The 20,451-nt window shown below is 39.9% G+C and overlaps 1 protein-coding gene across 1 annotated transcript in view; it reads left to right on the top strand.

The window, feature by feature from the left end:
* spred1 (sprouty related EVH1 domain containing 1) overlaps window positions 1–20,451 on the top strand; it is an 85,555-nt gene that overhangs the window by 11,338 nt on the left and 53,766 nt on the right. The window contains exon 2 of the mRNA XM_043697998.1: window positions 12,615–12,789. Coding sequence (XP_043553933.1) covers window positions 12,615–12,789 — 175 coding nt within the window. The remainder of the gene's footprint in view (window positions 1–12,614; window positions 12,790–20,451) is intronic.

The following is a 20,451-nucleotide window of genomic DNA, read 5'->3' as shown; positions in this document are numbered from 1 at the left end:
CAAGAGGCCCAGCAATCATTTCTCTAGCTTCCCACAGAGTTCTAGGGTACACCTGATCAGGTCCTGGGGATTTATCCACTTTTACCCGTTTCAAGACATTCAGCACTTCCTCCTCTGTAATATGGACATTTTGCAAGATGTTACCATCTATTTCCCTACAGTCTATATCTTCCATATCCTTTTCCACGGTAAATACTGATGCAAAATACTCATTTAGTATCTCCCCCATTTTCTGCGGCTCCACACAAAGGCCGCCTTGCTGATCTTTGAGGGGCCCTATTCTCTCCTTAGTTAACCTTTTATCCTTAATGTATTTGTAAAAACTCTTTGGATTCTCCTTAATTCTATTTGCCAAAGCTATCTCATGTCCAGTTTAGACATGGAAAAGTCTCATTAACAGCAGTGACCAAATAGTTCTGATTTGATGATGTTGGGTGAAGGATATCTGTTGGTTCATGAGGACGGCTCCAGTGCACTATTTTCAATAGTATTATGAGACCTCGATGCATCCACTTGAGCAGGCAGTTGGGACCTTGACTTCATTTGAAAAGCACATTGTCAAATTCATGACCACATAGATCAGTGCTTACCAAACTTCTCCCTGTTGTGACCCTGAGTGAGACATGCAAGACTCTTGGACATGCAAAAGTGTAGCCCTGCCTGCTAGAAAAGAAGCAAAGCTTTCATAATTCAGTCAGAGCTCTACTATAGCCATTGGTTCCTGATGTCACTTCAGGTCCTCACCCCAACTGAAGGAAGCACTGGTCTAGATCATGTGTGGTGGTAATATCACCGGTATAGTAATCCAGAACCCTAGGGAAATGGTGAAATTTAAATTCAGTAAAAATCCGGAAAAAAATAAAGTTAGTGGACACCATGTAACCACTTTTGATTGCCATAAAAAAAATGGTTCGCTCATTGTTTAGGGATGGAAATCTGCCAATCCTTTCCTGTTCTGGCTCCAGACCCACATCAATGGGTTGACTCATCTGCCCAATGAGGGATGGGCAATAAATGCTGGCCTAGTCCAAAATGCCCACATTTCATCATCAAATAAGAAAATAACCCGTGAAGTGGACTTAAATCCATATTCTTCTGACTTAGTCTGTCTAAGTGCTAGCACTTGAACAAGTTGATATTTGGCAAGTTAAACTGAATCAATTCTTTATTATTTGATATGAATTATGGCAAAACTATTCTTACAGACTAGATTTGGTGACAATTTTGGAAAATAAATGCATTCTTGTTTAAGAAACTGTTAACCAGCCGTCCTATGTTTAGCCATGAAACAATTATAATGTCCTCTTTCATTTATAAGAGAATGTTGGATATATCCTGGGGATACCATTGACCAGAACCTCAAATGGACCAGCCAAATAAGTGCTGTGGCTGCAAGAGCAGGATAGAGGCGAGGAATTTTACAATAAGTAACTTACCTACTGCCTCCCCAAGCTCTGTTTGCTACCACAAAATAAAATCAAAAGTGTGATTGAATATTTTCCACTTGCCTGGTTGTATGCAGTTCCAGCATCATTCAAGAAACATAGCACTATACAAAATAGCCCCTTGAATGGTACCACACACACAAACATTCACTCCCTCCACCACTGATGCTTAGCAGCAACCATAGCTACCATTTACAAGAGGCACTGCAGAAATTCACCATGGCTCCAAACCCAAAACCATTACCATCTCGAAGGACAAGGGCAGCAGGTACATGGGAACACCATCTGCAAGTTCCACTCCAAGCCACTCACCATCCCAACTTGGAAATATATCACCATTCCTTCAGTATCGCTGAGGCAAAACCCTGTAATTCATTTCCTAGTTGCATTGTGGGTCTACTTACAACATATGGACTGTAGTGATTCACATTGGCAGTTCGCTGCTACCTTCTCAAGGGCAGTTAGTGATGGACAATAAAAGCTGGTGCAGTGTTAAAGTGTGTTTCATCCTCAATTAAGGGTGTGTCTACTGGTGTTCTTTGGAGAGCCTCACATAGCTATAAGTTGCAGACTGTTCCCTTACAGATGGCAGCACCTCCAAGACACTCACCATCCTCATTTGGATCTATATCACTGTTCCCACCCTTTAGCTGGGTCAAAATCCTGAAAACTCCCTTCCTGACCATTGCAGGTGTGCCTACACCAAATGAATTGAAACTATTCAGAAAGCTGCTGGCCATCACCACAACAAGATGAGTTGGAGATGGGCAATAAATGCTGGCCTAGCCAGTGAAATCCAATTTCCCAAAATGAATTTTTAAAAAAGCAACTTGTCTCCTTCTCCTTTGTAATCACCCAGGATTGAGGATAACTTGTTTCCCCTACAGTTTGATTGGTTCTGAGATGGTTTATACTATCCCTAGACTACAACATGTGATGCAAATTGTGTTTGAAGAGTTAGGTAGATACTTTGTTTCGAGGTTTCTGAATTATATCGTGATGCCTTGACTTTGCCTCTGCATTTTTCTGGTGAAGTCTCTGTGTTTGGTATCTAGCTAATTGAACCTTCTCCACTTTGGTCAGTCACAAACCAGGGTCTCCTATTAATTGGTGGGGATGTTTGATCTCTTCAGGGGAACTTTAAAGCAGTGTTACTGTTGTCTTCCTGGGAGTCTTCTGTCATGACTGAGTTCTGCCAAGAGCAGTCGCTCCAGGAGTTGCATTTCTGACATATGAACAACCTGTTCTACCCAAAGTAGCTTGTTTTCAATGATTAGCACCTCAACACTCAGTATGTTAACTTGGGAGAGGGTTGCCTTTCCAGTGGAAATCCAGTGATATAGATAATGATAAAAATCTGTGCAGCAACTTGACTCTTGCAGCCCTTTCTTCATTAGACCCATCTAAATAGAGCAGCAGTCTGAAAAACACAACAAATGTTCAAATGATTTTAGACAATCAACTACATTCCCTCTAACTTTTCCTGAGCTGTGAGGAGCTCTGAGGTCTGTGCACAGCAGCAGCTTCAGGAGCCAGAAATCAAAGCATCAGCAGGATAATTGGCAGAACCTTGAAGTCACTGCTCAGCATCACCTGTAAAACTTAGAGGAAGCATTGGCTGTCAGTGTGTACCAGTTTCTGTTTTTGCCTGCTACTGTTGCTGCAGTGGCAGCAACTATTTTTGTAACACATGATTGCTTTGCAGTTAGTCCTGTTGGGGTTTTAGAATAAGGGTGTGTCAATTTACATAGAACACACTGCCAACCAAATGACTGGAGTTGGCAAAGTTGGAGATGGGTTTTCAAAGCAAATGTCATCAAAATTCTTTGGGCACTTTTTATAGCTCCATAAGTACTCATGGGTTGCTCTAATTGAAATATTATAAGGCTGCTCATCTCTAATTGCATAACTCCATAAAATTCAAGAAACAACCTCATTGTACCTTTCAGTGAATCAAATCAGAGGACTGCCTTTGGTTTAATCCACTACTTATTACTCTATCATGACAGTTTGTAGCACCACATCTAATTGTCATTGACATTCTGATGGATGTCTGGCCTCAAAAAGAGTGTAGGTTTTCTTTTAACATTGCTGTTTTTTACGTCTTATAGGAAAAAAGATATGGTAATCACTAATTTGCTACGTTGCATGATATCAATAAACCAATGCTATCTAGACGTTTTCACGCTGTATGCTACATTTCGAGGTTTGAAAATTGTAAGAACAAGGGTGTGATTTTGGGGAGCTGAGAGGTCGGGGGTGATCATAGATTTTTTTTTTCACAAATTTTGCTTTACCTGGGAAGCCTGTTTAGGCCTTGGATGGTGAGCAGGGAGAAGGTGAACAGGCAATTTGCCCCGTTTACCTTTCTTTTAGCTTGTTATCATGTCCTCCCCTTCCACTTACTGTCCTTTCAAGTCTGCCAGGAAACACACCATTGTTCTGCCATTCTCACATTCCGAACACTTAATCTGAATTATAACATCCTCTCTCCGTCAGCACCCTACACCCACTACCCCACACCCCCTCCCCCCATACAGGATAAATGACATCCCCTCCACATTCACTTCAGCTCCAATGAAGAGTCATCTAGACTCGAAACGTTAGCTTGCTCTCTCTCCATGGATGCTGTCTGACCCACTGTGATTGCCAGCATTAGTTGCTTTCAATTGAATTTACTTGCTGTTCTATACCAGAAGATGCATCATCTTTTGTCATACTAAGGAGTAATTTTCAAATGATGAATGCAAGGTATAATTTAAATAAAATACGCTGAATCTACTTAAAGAGGCATTCATGTTTCATCTTATCGTGCTTCCAGAGTGAGCTGTTCTGAATTGAAATCCATCATAAACCTGAATCCAATAAATCTGGTAATTTTTGGATCAGTAGCAGAAAACAATCATGAAATTAACCAAGTTGTAAACTTTTAACTGGATTACTAAAGGGAATTGGTCTGTTTGTGTGTGATTCCATCACTCATTGTGTGATTAATTCATTCCACCTTTAGGGCAACTGGTGATGAGCAATAACAGCTGCCTTGCTAGTGCTGCCTACAATAATCTCAAAAACCTTATTCTTAAAAGCATACTTCCCACCTTGCAATGAATCTAAAGATTGTTCAGAACCTAAATCAATGGCAAATCGAGATGAGCTGTCTGATCTCAATCCCTGATGATTTCTGGCCAGAGGTTGGATGCTAAAGGAAAAGGTTTGCAGGCTGAGCAGAAAGTAACTTCTACTAATTCACCAATAACTTCTCCATTGCTTGTTCCATCTGAGATAGTAAAGAATAAATCTACTACCTTCAAAATGGATCTGTTATGATATTGCTGTCCTTACAAATAGAATCACGTGAGTTTAGATCTAGTGTAGATGGTGTCTGCACAGATATGTGATGGGATTGATTTGCTCAACTCCCAACAATGAAGAGTAAACTGCAATTGATTAAGTTTGTGAAGTAACCAGTCCAGTGTCATTTGATGTATTAGCTTCCTATATGCAAAGAAACTGAACATAAAAATATCAGCTACAATTTAAATTCAGTGTGATCCTAACATGTCCCTTCTGTTCTTTCCCTACCCACTACCATACTCTTGTGGGCATCTCATTGATTCTGTACAATATTAACTATCCACAATAACTGACCAAAATACTTGTGGTAAAATAAATGTGCAAAGTATCTGGAATCCCATAGTTACTAAATCAAAAATGTTTTGAGTTTCTGATAACAACCAAGGGTAGATTGTAGACTTAATGAAGGTGGCAGTGTGAATTGAGAAAGCTGATGATGAAGGTATTTTTAAAATTTACTAAAGTGGGATGTGGGTATCGCTGATTGGGCCAGCCTTTGTTGCCCAGCCCTAATTGCCCTTAAGAAGGTGGTTCTAAGCTACTTTCTTGAATCATTCCAGTCCATTGGTGTAGGTGCACCAACAATGCTGTTAGAGAGAGAGTTCTCAAATTTTGACAGTGACAATGAATGAACGATAATTTATCTCCAAGTCAAGATGGTGAGTGGATGGGATAGAAATTTACAAATGCTAGTGTTCCCATGTTTCTGCTGCCCTTGTCCTTTTGGATGGTCGCAGTCACAGGTTTGGGGGATGTTATCAAAGGAGGCTTGTTGAGTTGGTTCACTGCATCTTGTAGATTAGATTACTTACAGTGTGGAAACAGGCCCTTCGGCCCCAACAAGTCCACACTGACCCGCCGAAGCACAACCCACCCAGACCCATTCCCCTACACCTAACACTGTGGACAATTTAGCATGGCCAATTCACCTAACCTGCACATTTTTGGACTGTGGGAGGAAACCAGAGCACCAGGAGGAAACCCACGCAGACACAGTGAGAATGTGCAAACTCCACAGTCAGTCGCCTGAGGCGGGAATTGATCCCGGGTCTCTGGCGCTGTGAGGCAACAGTGCTAATCACTGGGCCACCGTGCCACCCCCGATGGTACACACTGCTGCTACTGTACAAGGGCTGTGGAAGGAGTGAATGTTTAATATATTAGATGTGGTGCCAATCAAGTGGCTGCTTTGTTCTGAAAGGTGTAAAGATTCTTATTGGAGTTGGAGGTATACCCAACCAGGCAAGTGGGGGAAATTCTGACTTGTGCCTTGTACATTGTAGAAAGGCGTTAGGAAAGCCGGAAGTGAGTTATCCACTAAAATTCTTAGCCTCTGACTTGCTGTTCGTGCCATAGTACTTTATGTGGCTAGTCCAGCGCAGTTTCTCGTCAGTTGTAATGCCCAGGATGTTGATACTGAGGGATTCAATGATTTGATTTGCTTTGATTTATTTATTGTGATGTGTATTTTGTTACAAAATACTGTGAAAAGTGTTGTATAGTGTCACCAGTCTCTGGCGCCATCTTAAAACAAACAAAGATAAACCAAAATATAGAATAAAGAAGCAGAAGACTGAAGAAATAAAGAAAGACATGTTCAACTTTACAGTCCTTCTTGTTAAGTGCTCCACAAGAGGCAATGGGCCTGGTGGCCAGGCATGCGTCCCTTTGCTGTGCTGCCACCACTAGAATGAAAGACGCCGCTGTTCGGCACCATCTTGCCTCCACTGATGTCGTTGCCACTGTAGGTCCTCACTGGACCTCGCCAGTGTAGATGCCGGCACTGCCGGGTACCACACCAGCCCAAACTCAACTCTGCATCCGCCATGAGTCCACTTCAGGCCCACCTTGCCGATGCTGCTGATTCCGCAGGGTCTCATACTGGGCCCAAACTTATCTCTGCCGACGCCTCCATGAATCTGCGCTGGAAGCAGAAGCCGCCAGCAACCCAAACTTGTCTCTGCTACAGCAGCCATGAGTTGGTGCTAGAACTGCCTCGTCAATGCACCTAAACTTCCTGACACTGCTGCCGTGAATCCACTCTGGGCCCACTTGTCTCCACCAGTGCCGTCGCCATGAACTCCGGGGCTTCTCAACCCGAGGTACGTAAAATAAAAGAGAAAAAAAGATAAAAGAGAGGAAAAACAAGACAAGAAATGAAAAGAAAAGTGGATGGAGCAGACGATCCCCAGGCTCTGAAGCCCTAATCCACTGCTATCTTACAGGAAGATGGTATTACCATTAAATGTCGAGGTGAGAGAGTTGGATTCTCTCTTTGTGGAGATGGTCATTGCCTGGCAATTGTGTGGTTTGAGTGTTACTTGTCATCCCAAATATGTATTGATATTATCCAGTTTTGACTTCATATGACTGATTCACTATAGGAGGAGTCGTGAATAACATCCCCACTTCTCATCTTACTTTGGAGGATAGGTCACTGATGAAGGAGCTGAAGACAGTCTGGATCTTTGAATTTATTGGTAGAGAAATAGAGTACGAACAGCTCGATAAAACACAAATTGAGCCTGGTATGGTCTTCAATTCTGGGCACCACACTTTAGCAAAGTCAAAGTAGCAGAGAGAATGCAGAAAAGATTTACATCAATCTTACTAGAGGTGATTGACTACTGTTATGGGGAGGTACTGGAAATGCTGGAGTAGTTCTGGTTAAAGGTGATTTGATTGAGGTGTTCAAAATCATGATGAAGTAAATAAGGAGCATCTTCTCGGTAACACTGAAGTCAGTAGCCAGAGGAGGCATATTTAAGGTGATTGACAAAAGGACCAGCGATAACATTATGAAACATCATAACACATACCAAGTTATTTTGACCTGAACCTGAATTGCCTGAAAGGACGCTAGAAACTAAGTTAAAAGTAACATTCAAAAGAAAATGCTGTTAGCACGTCTGTAATGAATGACATTGTGCCCAGTTCTGATCACCACATTTTAGGAAAGACTTCAGAATAGGTGCAAAACAGATTTCTGAGAATGTTTTCAGCAATGAGAGAGATGTGTTAGTTAATTAGAGGGATTGAAGAAGCTGAGGCTGTTCTCTTTTAAGAAGAGATGCTTGAGAGGAGAGTTGACCAAGGCTTTTGAAATCCTGAGGGTCGAAACAGGTTAAATTGAGAGAAACATTGCACATTGCATTAATTTGTATTGGCAGCAGTCCAAATTGACACTCTACAATGAGTCTGATTCTTGTGCTGCTCATGGTCAGAACTTTAATGACAAATAACGAATAAAATTAGATTTATAGAGGAACTCTTGGAATAATTATGCCCATAACCAATGCAAGGCCTATTGGCAGTGACTATGGCTCCAAAAAGACACATTTTTTGTGCATGGAACCATCTTAACATGCCTTGGTGATCAAAACCAACTAAAAAGGCAAGCGAGTTCACAATCCAAACACCCATGAGTAAATGAAAATCGAGTGAAAAGGCCAACAATTACGTTATAATATACTTTGTATATAAATTGCATGCAACGTTAAATTAGACAACCATGTTCTTAAAGGTTGGAATATCAAATAATGGAGACCAAGTCTCAAATGTCTGCTATTGTCTAATAGATATGCTGTATGCACTTGCACCGTTTTGAAGAATGTACAAACCTTTTGTCTATTAAAATGTATATTGAGGATGCAATGGCAAACCTCAAGTGCTCATTTGCAGTTTTCTCATTGGAATGCTGCTACAAGTTTCAGTTTACTGAACTGCTTTGTTTTGATTAAAAGCATAGCATTATCTACTAATGGATTCTAAGCAATAGGTATGGGAAAAAATAACCTTTCAGTTTTATTGATTGGGCAAAAAAAATTACAGTTAACTTGAAACCTAGTGCAATTGTGGTTTTACTGATTACTGGCAAATAGTACTTTAATGTTCCCCAAATACATTGCTGTCTTTAGGTTCAAAGATGAATGCTTTATAATTCGGTTCTTGGGTTCAGCGATTCTGGTTAGTTTCTAAATTGTACAATTCCATAATGGTTACATGTGAAATATCTAACCTATTTGGAGATGAGAATAACTATCAATGTCAACTTTTTCATCTTCAAAAGTAGGTGAAAGGCTTTTGTGAATATCTTTTTAGTTCTTTCTTTGTCCCAAGACACCACCAGATGATTGGTTTATCATATCATAATCTCTCAATTTGATTTGGCATTGAGCCCTACGGTCTAGGTTGTGGGACTCTTTTGCAGTGGGATGCTTGGTTAGATGAGAGGCTGTAGATGAATTAGAATGGTTAGGTAGGATCTTTTTCAGCTGCAGTGAGCAGGTCTTCAGTAGTCAGTGGTAATCACAAAGTGACACTTCAGTATTCATAAAGGCTGATAGCAGGGACAGCCACAATTACTGGGAATTCCTAGGAGATGATTGTTAGAATTTGGTTGGTATGATGGCCTATTTTGTGGTTGACAAAATAAACTATGGAAATCTAGACATTTTCAGTTAGTTCAGGATGAAAGAGGATATCCTCAGAGGATATGGCCAGCATACATTTGGAAGCTAACCCCTTGTCATCAGATGATATTGCAAAGGACAGCGTAAAAAGAGGGTTTAAGGATAGGACAGTCTCACTCAGGAGGCAAGTAATGTCCAAACCAAAGCTAGTTGTAATCGAATTAATAAGCCAGCAGTGAGTGGAGAGGTGAGGCAAAGTTGACCTTGAGATGAAGCAATGTGGAATGTTTTTACATCGCTAGACTACACCTGTTGTGGAAACTGCGGAGTTTGAACAATATGGACTGTAAATACCTGACATGTGACCTGTCAAAAATGTAAGCATCAAAGCAAATATCGAAATGTGTTGCTTGATTGGGTTACAGTCATGTTATAATACAACAGTAAAGTACGCAAACACTGAATGTGGAATGTATTTTATGTAAATTCTGAGATATTGTTAATAAACGATATTCAGCAAATGTTTGCTTAATTTGCACCTTTTTTATTTAAAGTATTTTCTACAATCCACCTACTAGTTGTAAAATAAAGACTGTTAATGTTTGCTATTGAAATGGTTCATTACCGCAGTTTTATAGAAAACAAAATACTGAAAATCAAAATATCTGACATGTTAAATATGATGCAAAATAGTTTTACAGTAATGAACAAAATTGTGTCCATGAACGGTATAGCCAATGTTTTATTCAGCTGTTCAGACTTTAGTACAAATGCAGTTAGGACTTTACAGTTTAGTGAAAGTAATAGTTTCATCAATAAGCCTGGGTATCACAGCATCAAAATGACCGCAATTATTTTACTTCAGTATCTGATTTGCTAGAAATGCTGAAATCAGACTCAATTAGAGATATTACCTTTTCATGGCCATGGTTCCTAGTGGCAAGGTTATAAAAGTCCCGTGTTTGGCCCAGGTTTCAAGGATGATTGCCTCTTGCCCTTTTGGTATGACTGCCATAGCCTCAAGTGTCCTGCTCTTTAATGTGAATTTGGAGTGGAGCATTGAATGAATTGATTTGCTTGTGACGTCACTCAATTTTCAGGCTTCTATCACAAGCACAGCAACTGTTTATTTTATTAGATCATTTATATGAACAGGAAGTAATAAGTTCATTAAAATGAATAATCTAGTAATAATAGTTAGTGCAGTAATTCCATCAATTACTTTCTGTATTCTCTTTAGATTAATTGAGATACTAATTTAAAGTATTGGTTTAAATCAGCAAGTAGCAAATGTCAATGCCATCAGTTTGTACATACATACATACATAACCTGAAAATTGCATACTATAGAGTAAAATCAAATTGCTTAGATGTTTAAAATTTCCAGTTTAAATATGCATAATGAAATAAATTTATTTATAGCTTCATAATTCAGAAATATTCAAGAAACACCTCTTCAGTTAAGTGAATAACCAACTCTTCAGCATTACCTGACATTGCACAATGTCAAATATTCAGTACAGAAATGCATGCCTAATATAATAGACAGATGGGAGGAGGGTGTTCTGTGACATTGTTTTGGATAAGGGGTGGGCATGGTCAGAAGTCACATGACCCCAAGTTTCAATCCAACAGGTTTATTTGAAATCACAAGCTTTCGGAGCACTATTCCTTCATCAGGTGAAGTCAGTCTGGGGTCATGTGACTTCTGACCTTGTTCACTCCAGTCCAACATCAGCACCTCCACATCATGGCTACCATTAATTTTAATAAGTAGCAATTAGATAAATTGTGAAAAAGAAACAAAACTAAAGTTGCATTATTCTTTTTAACATGGCAAACCTCTCACTGGGAGTTAACCTCACTAATGTTTCCTATCCCGAGAAGATAGCAATATCGTGAATTTATTTCTGTCCAGTGAAATTTCAAGACCTGTTTGCATTGCCTAAACAGTTGCATACTTTAAAAAGTTGCCAATTTTGGAGAGTCATTTCCACTTACTCATCCTGTCTAAAGTTTTTGATTTTTCAGGTTTTATTTTCAGCACTTTTTTTGGGTGGCCTCATTTATGTGAGAAATGTTCATTTGTGCAAGACTTCCATGAAGTATTTTATACTCAGCTATAAACAGTGGAGAAGCAAGGGGTTCTAACTTGATGAGTTGGGGAGCTGCAGGTAAAAGAAACAATGTCCTCATTAATGTATCTTCTCAGATAACTCACTTTCCCAACTTGTACAAACTATTTCTGGTTTCCAATTTCTCCTTGCCTTCCTTCTATTCCAAATGCTGAGAGATATTCTGTAAAAGTTAGGCATTGAGACAGCAGAGAGCAAAGTGATCATGCTTTATAGTTAAATCTGACAATTCCTACTTGCCCTTGAGAAAGTGTTGGTGAGCTGCTTTGAATCACCGCATGTGGTGTGTGTACTTCGACAGTGTGGTTTGAGTTACAGAATTTAAGGACAAAGGAGCAGTGACGTATATCCAAGTCAGGAAGGTGTATAACTTGGAGGTAAACTTGCAGTTGGTGATGTTCCCTTGTGCTTGCTGCCCATATCTTTGTGTGGCAGAGATGAAGGATTTGAAGAAACTTTGAAAAGTTACTGCACTGCATTTTATAGATTATGCTGTCACTGGGCATGCTCGTGATGGAAGGAATTAGTGGTTCGAGTGGTGAATAAAGTATCAATCAAATGGGTTGACTTGACCTGCATAATATTAAGCTTTTGTATTCAGGCCTTTTGCTGAATAAACTTGCTTTTAAACTATTGACTGTCTTGCTAAACTTGATGAAAAAAGCATGCATATCCCATTACCACAGTAAATATTTATTGTTTCAAGTATGGTACGTATCCACTAACATATGACTGCAGAGTTCCTTTGAAAAACTGGCTGTTTTGTTATGCATGTTTTAAGATTGCAAACATGTTGCTCACATATTAATTTCCCATTCTGCTATGTTGCTTTGATAACATGTTGGATGGAGCAGAGAAGTGCAGGATCAAGAGTGAAGTAACTCCACAGAGGCTGGGATCCCATCACCAAGTCACCCTTTATTTACACGTGGAGAGTCTTTGACACTGATCTATCTCTGTCAGACCCAGCTCTCCAAGTGAACAGGATGTCTGACACTCCATTCTTAATTGTCAGCCAGGGCTCCCGATTGGGGCTGTTAACCTGGTCCAATCGGGGAACTCATATTCTATGATGTCCACCTGGCTGGCCTCATTATAATCACTACAGTGGACAGCTGTCTCAAATGCACATCCTGGTTACTGGTGTAAAGGTGTATTCTTAGAGGTTTAGAAGTGAGTCATATTTCCCTCAAGGTTGATTTATACATAGGCTAGATGAAAATGTTGCTAAGAGTAGGAAAATCTAATTTGCTGTCGTCTTTTTACAGTGATAGTTATTTTGCACGTGTGCGAGCAGTGGTGATGACCCGTGATGACTCGAGTGGAGGATGGGTGCCACTGGGAGGTGGTGGCCTCAGCTGTGTCACTGTTTTTAAAGATCACCTGGATGAAAGTGGCTGTGATGATTTTCTAATCCATGGAGAAAGGCTCCGAGACAAAACGGTAGGAGGTTTTAAAAAAAAGGCACTGTAATCAATATTTTAATCTATAGCAATATATTGAAACTACAATATCTAACTTTAGATAACTTACTAATAAAATTGAATTGCAGAAATAAAGTTTACATTTGCATACCTACTTCAGATTTTTACATTTTACTTTGAAAGACGGTGTGCTTCTTCCTCATGGGTGGATGTTTTGCATGATTTGGAAATATCTTATTTCCTGAATACATCTTACATTTGCAATAGGGAAATTGTTGGAAGCTATGATTAAAGACGTTAACATAGGATACTTGGATAAGTTTAAGATAATCAGGCAGAGCCAATGTGGTTTTGCCAAAACGAAATCATATTTAACTAATTTATTGGAGTTCTTTGAAGAAATAACTTGTTCTGTGAATATAGAGGAACCGATGAATGTATTGTATTTAGATTTGCAAAAGGCATTTGAAAAGATGCCATATCAAATATATTGCAGAAAATAAGAGGTTGTCATGTTAGGTTAATGTGTTGGCATGGATTGGTTTGTTAGCTAACAGGAAGCAGAGAGTAGAAGTATTTTTTTTTCAGGCTGGCAGGATGTCACAAGTGGTGCACCACAGGGGTTAACATTGAGGTCAAAACTCCTTACAATTTATATAAAATGATATGGGTGAAGGGACTGAAGATATGGTAGCCAAATTTGCTGATGACAGAAAATAGGAAAGGGAATTGGCAAGAGGGCATAAGCAAGCTACAAAGGGATGTGGTTAAGTTCAGTGAGTGGGCAAAGGTATGGTAAATAGAGTATAATGTAGGGAAGTGTGAAATTGTCCATTTTGGCAGAAAGAATGGAAAAAAGAACATCTAAATGATGAGAGATCACAGAGCTCTGATATGCAGAGAGACCTGGGAGTACAGAAAATAATCAGGAAAGTTAATAGAATGTTATTGTTTTCTCCAAGAGTAGGAAGGTTATGCTTCAGTTATACAGAGCATTGGTGAGACCACATTTAGACCACTATGTACAGCACCACTGGTCGCATTATTTACAGAAAGATCTTAATGCATTGAAAATAGCTCAACAAAGGTGTACTTAACTAATACCCAAAATGAGTGGATTGCCTTGTGAGGAAATGCAGGACAGGCTGGGCCTATATCCTCTGGAGTTTATAAAAATCAGTGACCACTTAATTGAAACGTATAAGATTCTAAAGAGAGTTGACTGGGTGGATGTGAAAAGGATGCTTTCCCCTTATGGGACAATCTAGAATTAGGAGTCGGAGTTTAAATATAAGGGGCCATCCATTTAGGACAGAGATGAAGAAAAAAAATTATTTGAGGGTTGAGTGTATTTGGAATTTCCTTCCTCATAAGACAGTGGATACAGAATCTTCCGATTTTTTTTAAGGCAGAAATAGATTCTTGATTACCAAGGAGTGAAAGATTATTAAAGATATGCAAAAATATAGAGTCGAGTTTCTTAATCAGATCAACTGTGACCTTATTGAATGGTGGAGCAGAGGCAGAAGGGCCAGGTGGCCTGCCCTTTTATAGATTAGACAATTTTAATACCATGTTATAAAGATAATATATAAAGATTTCAATTTAAACTGAGCAACTTCTAATTCTGAAAAGTGGATTGTATATGCAATATTATTGCCATTTAATTCTCCAACTTTTAAGATTTTTGCATCACAGCACTTTGTACTTTTCAACTAATATACCCATTTTACAGCTTTTGTCAATTTCCAGATTTTATTCTATCCCTACCTCAGAAGAAAATGTTGCATTTATATTCTGCCTTTCACAACTCCTGTACATCTCAAAACACTTTTCATCAAGTACTTTCAAGTTTAAGTTACTGTTATCTTGTTGGGAGCATGGCACTCAATTTGAACATAAATGCTGGCAGCAATGAGATAGTGATCAAATATTCCGTTTTTTGTGAAGTTGATTAAAGGATAAGTATTGGCCCAAACACTGGGGATAACTCCATTGATGTTCAAAATAGTGGCGTGGGATTTTGTTTTACACTGATCTGACTGGAAAGGTAGGTCTCGATTAGAAGTTTCTTCTGAAATACAAGAGTTCCAGCAATGCAGCTCCATGCTGGAATGCCAGCTAAGAGAGGGCCTGGAGACATGTAAAGTTCTGGCTCAGAAATATGAATGCTATAAACTGACATCATGTGTCTCAGGTCTCACGGCCTCCCACTGATTATCATTCTTCCAAACATAACAAACATGTGGTCTTCAGATTCTGCCACCTCAATATGTGACTTCTCCCCTTGAACTCCCCTCCAGCATCTCTCGGTCCAATCTTTTTCCACCTTCCAGGTAACAGTGGCCCAGATGTCATCAAAATTAAAACTGAGGAGAATAAATGCAGATTAAAAACTTTGAAGAAGCACACAGAGGTTAAAAAAAAGGAAGAAAGTATATACAGAACCAGTTAGTTAAGTTTCTAAAAATATAAGAAATCCAAAAGGAAAGCAGACAGCAGAAACAAAAGCCATGGATTGAAAAACATTTGGTAAATATGGTTAGAATAAACCAATTGCACATACAGAACAATGACCCTGAGTGAATATATAGCTATTCATAAATAATTTATTCTAAGTATTGCATGCACTAAACTTCCTGTAAGTATGACTTGCTTCCTCTTGCACTTCCCACCCCCATACTTGCCTTGATTGATAATATTCCTATTATCCATCGATGTGCCAACTGACTCACTGAGTAACTCCACAGGAGATCTATGAGTGACTAATTGAAAATGCATGTGCATGCATTTTATGTGTCACAATTTAGTCATATCTATGTCTGTTGCTCTCTGAAATGTTAGTTAAAGTTTTTTATTCATAAGCATCAATATACCTCTTGCAATTTCTGTTTTCTCACTGTACCTCTCACTGTACCCAAATCTTTGGTCACTCCTGCTTGACTCACAATCATTTCACTTATTTCCAGTAGTGTTACAACTGATTTTCAAATGAAAAATTAGACATATTTTTAATCTTACGTCCAGTTCCTCTATGAACATGTTTGTGTTCAAATAGGTAACTTGCTGCCAGCCCACTCCTACTCAGGCAGCTATTAATTTCAGAAGCTTTTTAAAAACGTAACTTCTTAAAATGTTCGCAATTATTTCTTCATACTGAAGTAGCTTGCAGCAAGCCTGTTCTCTGCAATTAGTGTTTTTTATTGACATATCAAATTATAACTAGGGTTAGAGTGGGATGAAGCCCTCATTTTTGAAGTCCTTCCAATGTTTTATATTGCTAGCTGACTTACTGAAGGATTTTTTTTAATGTTTTGGTTAAGCCTAGAAAGGCAAACGGCCTGTTCTATTTAATCACTTTTCCTGAAGCCAATTCTCAACCGCTCTAAATTGCTAGACTGCCAATACCTGACCTTTTTCATTTTCCCAAAACCCATTATAAGGCCAAATGGCACTTTTATTTATTCGCGAGGTCCCTTGTTTTGTATTGCTAGGCTGTCTGCAATGCTCTTGGTTAATTTATTCATTAGTCCAAAAACTTTCCTTTTGCTTTGTTATCTCATGCATTAATTTGTGAAGACCCTCCTCTTCTACTTCAGACTGCCTCGTATTCCACTGGGATGATAATTAATTCGAGAGGAAAGTCAATCACCTCTTCCTTATGGCTCCCTACATTGTCTTAGTCCATATTTTTGACTTTGTTTTCCAAATTCTTTCTTACATCCAACAATACTCCAGTTTTATTTACCTCAAACTGTTTTCTCCTGCCTTAATAGGGCAGCATGGTGGCTCAGTGGTTCGCACTGCTGCCTCACAGTGCCAGGGTCCCAGGTTCAATTCCAGCCTTGGGCGACTGTCTGTGTGGAGTTTGCACATTCTCCCCATGTCTGTGTGGGTTTCCTCCAGGTGCTCCAGTTTCCTTCTACGTTCCAAAGATGTGCAGGTCAGTTGAATTGGCCATGCTCAATTGTCCGTAGTGTAGGTTCATTATCAGAGAGGCGTGGGTTGGAGGGTTGGGCTGAAGGGCCTGTTTCCACACTGTAGGGAATCTAATTTAATCTAAAAAAAAATTGCTTCTGTTGTCCCTTCCTACTGGGATCCATTTGATATATTTAAGATGGCGGCGGTAGAGTAGGCAGCTTTCAGGCTCCTGAGCCTGGGGCCTGTCCACTCCTTTGTTCCGTCCATTACTTTTGCCATTTTACTTTTTACCTTACCTACTTGTGAAGAGCTCGGTCGCGAGGTTATGGGGGAAGTGAGCCCAACACAGACTCACGGTGGCGGTGGAGGTGAGTTTGGGCATGGTGCAGGACTTGGCAGCATTGGTGGTGGCTGCATCGGCAAGGTCAGCCCAGTGCAAAGTTATGGCTGCGGTAGCATCAGCGGAGGAGAGATGATGCCAGAGAGTGCCAACTCTTTGTACCAGTAGCCAATGTGCAGCGAAGCGATGGTTACAGCAATGTCATCAGGACCCGAGGCTGGTCAACTGCTTTGTGCTGGTGACCTCGGAATACAGGACCACGTTCTGGCTCAGACACGGCGGTCTCCGCACGGAGTCGGGGAGCCCAGATCTGGGCCTGTGGGCTGACACGGGAGCCATTCCAAAGACCAAGTTGGCGCTGGACAGTGACAACACTATACAACACTTTTCATTGTATTTGTATTAAAATATACATGACAATATATTGATCAACTGTTTCCTTTTTTAACTTCCCACTGCTTCTTTCAAAAAGCCATTGTCTCAATTCCTCCAAACCAGACCTATCACTTAATAGTTCTGAAAAAAAAAGTCATTTCTGACTCAAAACCTTCATTGTTTCTCTCTGTCCGGATGCTGCCAGACCTACTGCATTTTCTAGCACCATCTCAGCTATCTTCTTCAGTACTCACCTCCCTCTGTAACTCATTACTTACAACTCCATTATTATTTGCCTAGGCCATCGTAGTTTTTCCCACCCCACTCTGCTCATCATGATGAATGACTAATTCTCCAAACTACTGACAACCTGTAGAATTCCTCCAACTTCAACTGCTCGCTATCCTTTACAATATTAACCCAAAATAAATGTTCCTTTCATCATGTGGTTTGATGCAACATTTGAGTTTAGTTCTTTACAAACTGATCGAGGAGAAAGCAAAGAATTGAACTGTCTTCAAGTTTAGACTTCAAAGTCACTCTTTAGTACACATTAATATTAAAAACTTTCATGCATGGTAATCACGGTTAAACCAGGCCCTGATTGACACTTATATAAGTGAAGGATTAATTCATCATCTCTGGGTGTTCACGTCCATGTGTTTATGTGACTCACCTGGAGTTTGGGTGTTCTAACTCTGCCCATACTGTTATTTATTCTCTGTAATATACAACTCTTTGCCCATCATTACAATGTTGCTCCAGTATGATGAAGCCCTTCCACATTTCTTTCACCCAATTTGATTTCACTTCAAACTGTTTTCCCCCATTTAGTATTTTATACCTCAACCCAAATCATGCTTCCTAAATTAACATAAAAGCAAAATCCTCATTCAAAAATGTGCATCTGCTCAGGCCGAAACATCAATATTGCATGCCAAGCCTCCTGTCGCATTTTGCTACCATTGCTAGCTGTTCACAGAGGGTGCTTTTGCAAGTCCTATCATCCACCTTCCAAGATGCAAACAGTACAAACCGTGTTTCACTATTCCAGCATTAAAAAAAACTCTAAAGCAGTCATGTGTTTACTGTTCCACAGCAGTACTGAATGGAATTTTTATGTTTGTTTATGCTGCTGTGATATTATTTAAGGAAATAGTATTTATTTTTCTGGAAACCAATCATAAGACAGTTAATGCAATGTTCATGCTAAATGTACGCTGCCAGATTTGGGATATCCCTTCAATCCGCAGTGCTGTCAAATGTGGTTCCTCTCCACTAAGACTACCCTATTTAAACACAGCACACCCCAACCCAGCAACAGTACAACTGCACGTAGACTTGTTTGCTGTTCCTGCTGGATATCAGATGCCTGGCAGGAGTCTAATGCAACTTATATCCCATCAGATTTGTATCCTTGTAATTGAAAAAGTAAATAGCTTTAAGAAAATATTTATAGATGTGAGTATATCATTCCATTTCTTTTGCATACTTGTTTTTCCTCATGAGTCTTTACTTTTGTGCATGTTTATCGCTATTGCAAACATTGTAACCAGAGACATGGAATTACATCATTGAAGCAGTGATGAAAATAGTGTGGCATTGTGGGATGGAGTGCTGGGGCAAAGACTGTTTTTTTGTATTGCTTCATGGGACATAGGCATCACTGACAATTATTGCCCATCCCTAGTTACCTTGAGAAGGTGATGGTGAGCTGCCTTCTGAACCATTACAGTCCATATGATGCATGCAGATATACAATAAAATTAGGAAGGGGGTTCCAGGAGTTTGACCCAGTGATTGTGAAGAATTGACAATGTATTTCCAAGTCGGGATAGTGAGTGACTTACAGGGGAAGTTGCAGATTGTGGTGTTCCTAGTTTCTGCTGCCCTTACCTTTCGAGATGGTAGTGATTGTGGGTTTGGAAGGTGCTATTGAAAGATAACTTTTGCATTGTATCTTGTAAATAGTACACACTGTTGCTGCTGAACATTGACAGTAGAGGGTGTAAGTATTTGTGAATGTGGTGTGAATCAAGCAGGCTGCTTTGTCCTGGATGGTATCAATCTCCTTCAAGTTTAGAGCACACTCATCCAGTCAATTGAGGAATATTCTATCTTGCTCCTAATTTTGCCTTCTAGATGGTAGACTGGGAGTACGGAAGGAGTTGCTTGTTGGAGGATTCCTAGCATCTAACCTGTTCTTGTATATAGCAATGTCTCGTTCAGTTTCTCGGCAGTAGTAGTAGATACTAGGGGATTCAGCGATGGTGATTCCCTTGAATATCAAGTGTCAATAGTTGTTCTCTCTTGTTGGCAATAGTCATTAATTGGCATTTGTGTGGCACAACTGATACTTACCACTTATTGTCCCTTGAGTATTTTCCAGATCTTGCTACATTTGGACATAGCCTGCTTTGGCACCAAGGAATCACAAGTGGTGCTGAACTCAGTGCAGTCATTAGTGAACATGCTATTTTAGACATTATGATGGAGGGAAGATTATTGGTCAGATAGCTGAAGATGGTTAGGTCTAGGACTCTACCCTGAGAAATTCAGACAGTGATGTTTTGAGATTGAACTGACTGACCTCCAGCGGTCGCAGGCATCTTCCTTTCTGACAAGTCTGACTTAAACCTCCTTTTTCTTATTGACTCTAGTTTTGCGAAGGCTTCTTGATGTCACATTCATTCAAATGCAGCCTTGTCAAGTCATAGAGTCATAGAGATGTACAGCATGGAAACAGACCCTTCGGTCCAACCCATCCACGCTGACCAGATATCCCAACCCAATCTAGTCCCACCTGCCAGCACCCAGCCCATATCCCTCCAAACCCTTTCTATTCAAATACCCATCCAAGTACCTCTTAAATGTTGCAATTGTACCAGCCTCCACCACATTCTCTGGCAGCTCATTCCATACACGTACCACCGTCTACATGAAAATGTTGCCCCTTAGGTCTTTTTTATACCTTTCCCCTCTCACCCTAAACCTATGCCCTCTAATTCTGGACTCCCCGACCCCAAGGAAAAGACTTTGTCTATC

This window comes from Chiloscyllium plagiosum, chromosome 10 (assembly GCF_004010195.1).
Source record: "Chiloscyllium plagiosum isolate BGI_BamShark_2017 chromosome 10, ASM401019v2, whole genome shotgun sequence".
Taxonomy (NCBI): domain Eukaryota; kingdom Metazoa; phylum Chordata; class Chondrichthyes; order Orectolobiformes; family Hemiscylliidae; genus Chiloscyllium; species Chiloscyllium plagiosum.
Note: the sequence above shows the minus strand (reverse complement) of the source record. Positions and strands in the feature narration are given on the sequence as shown.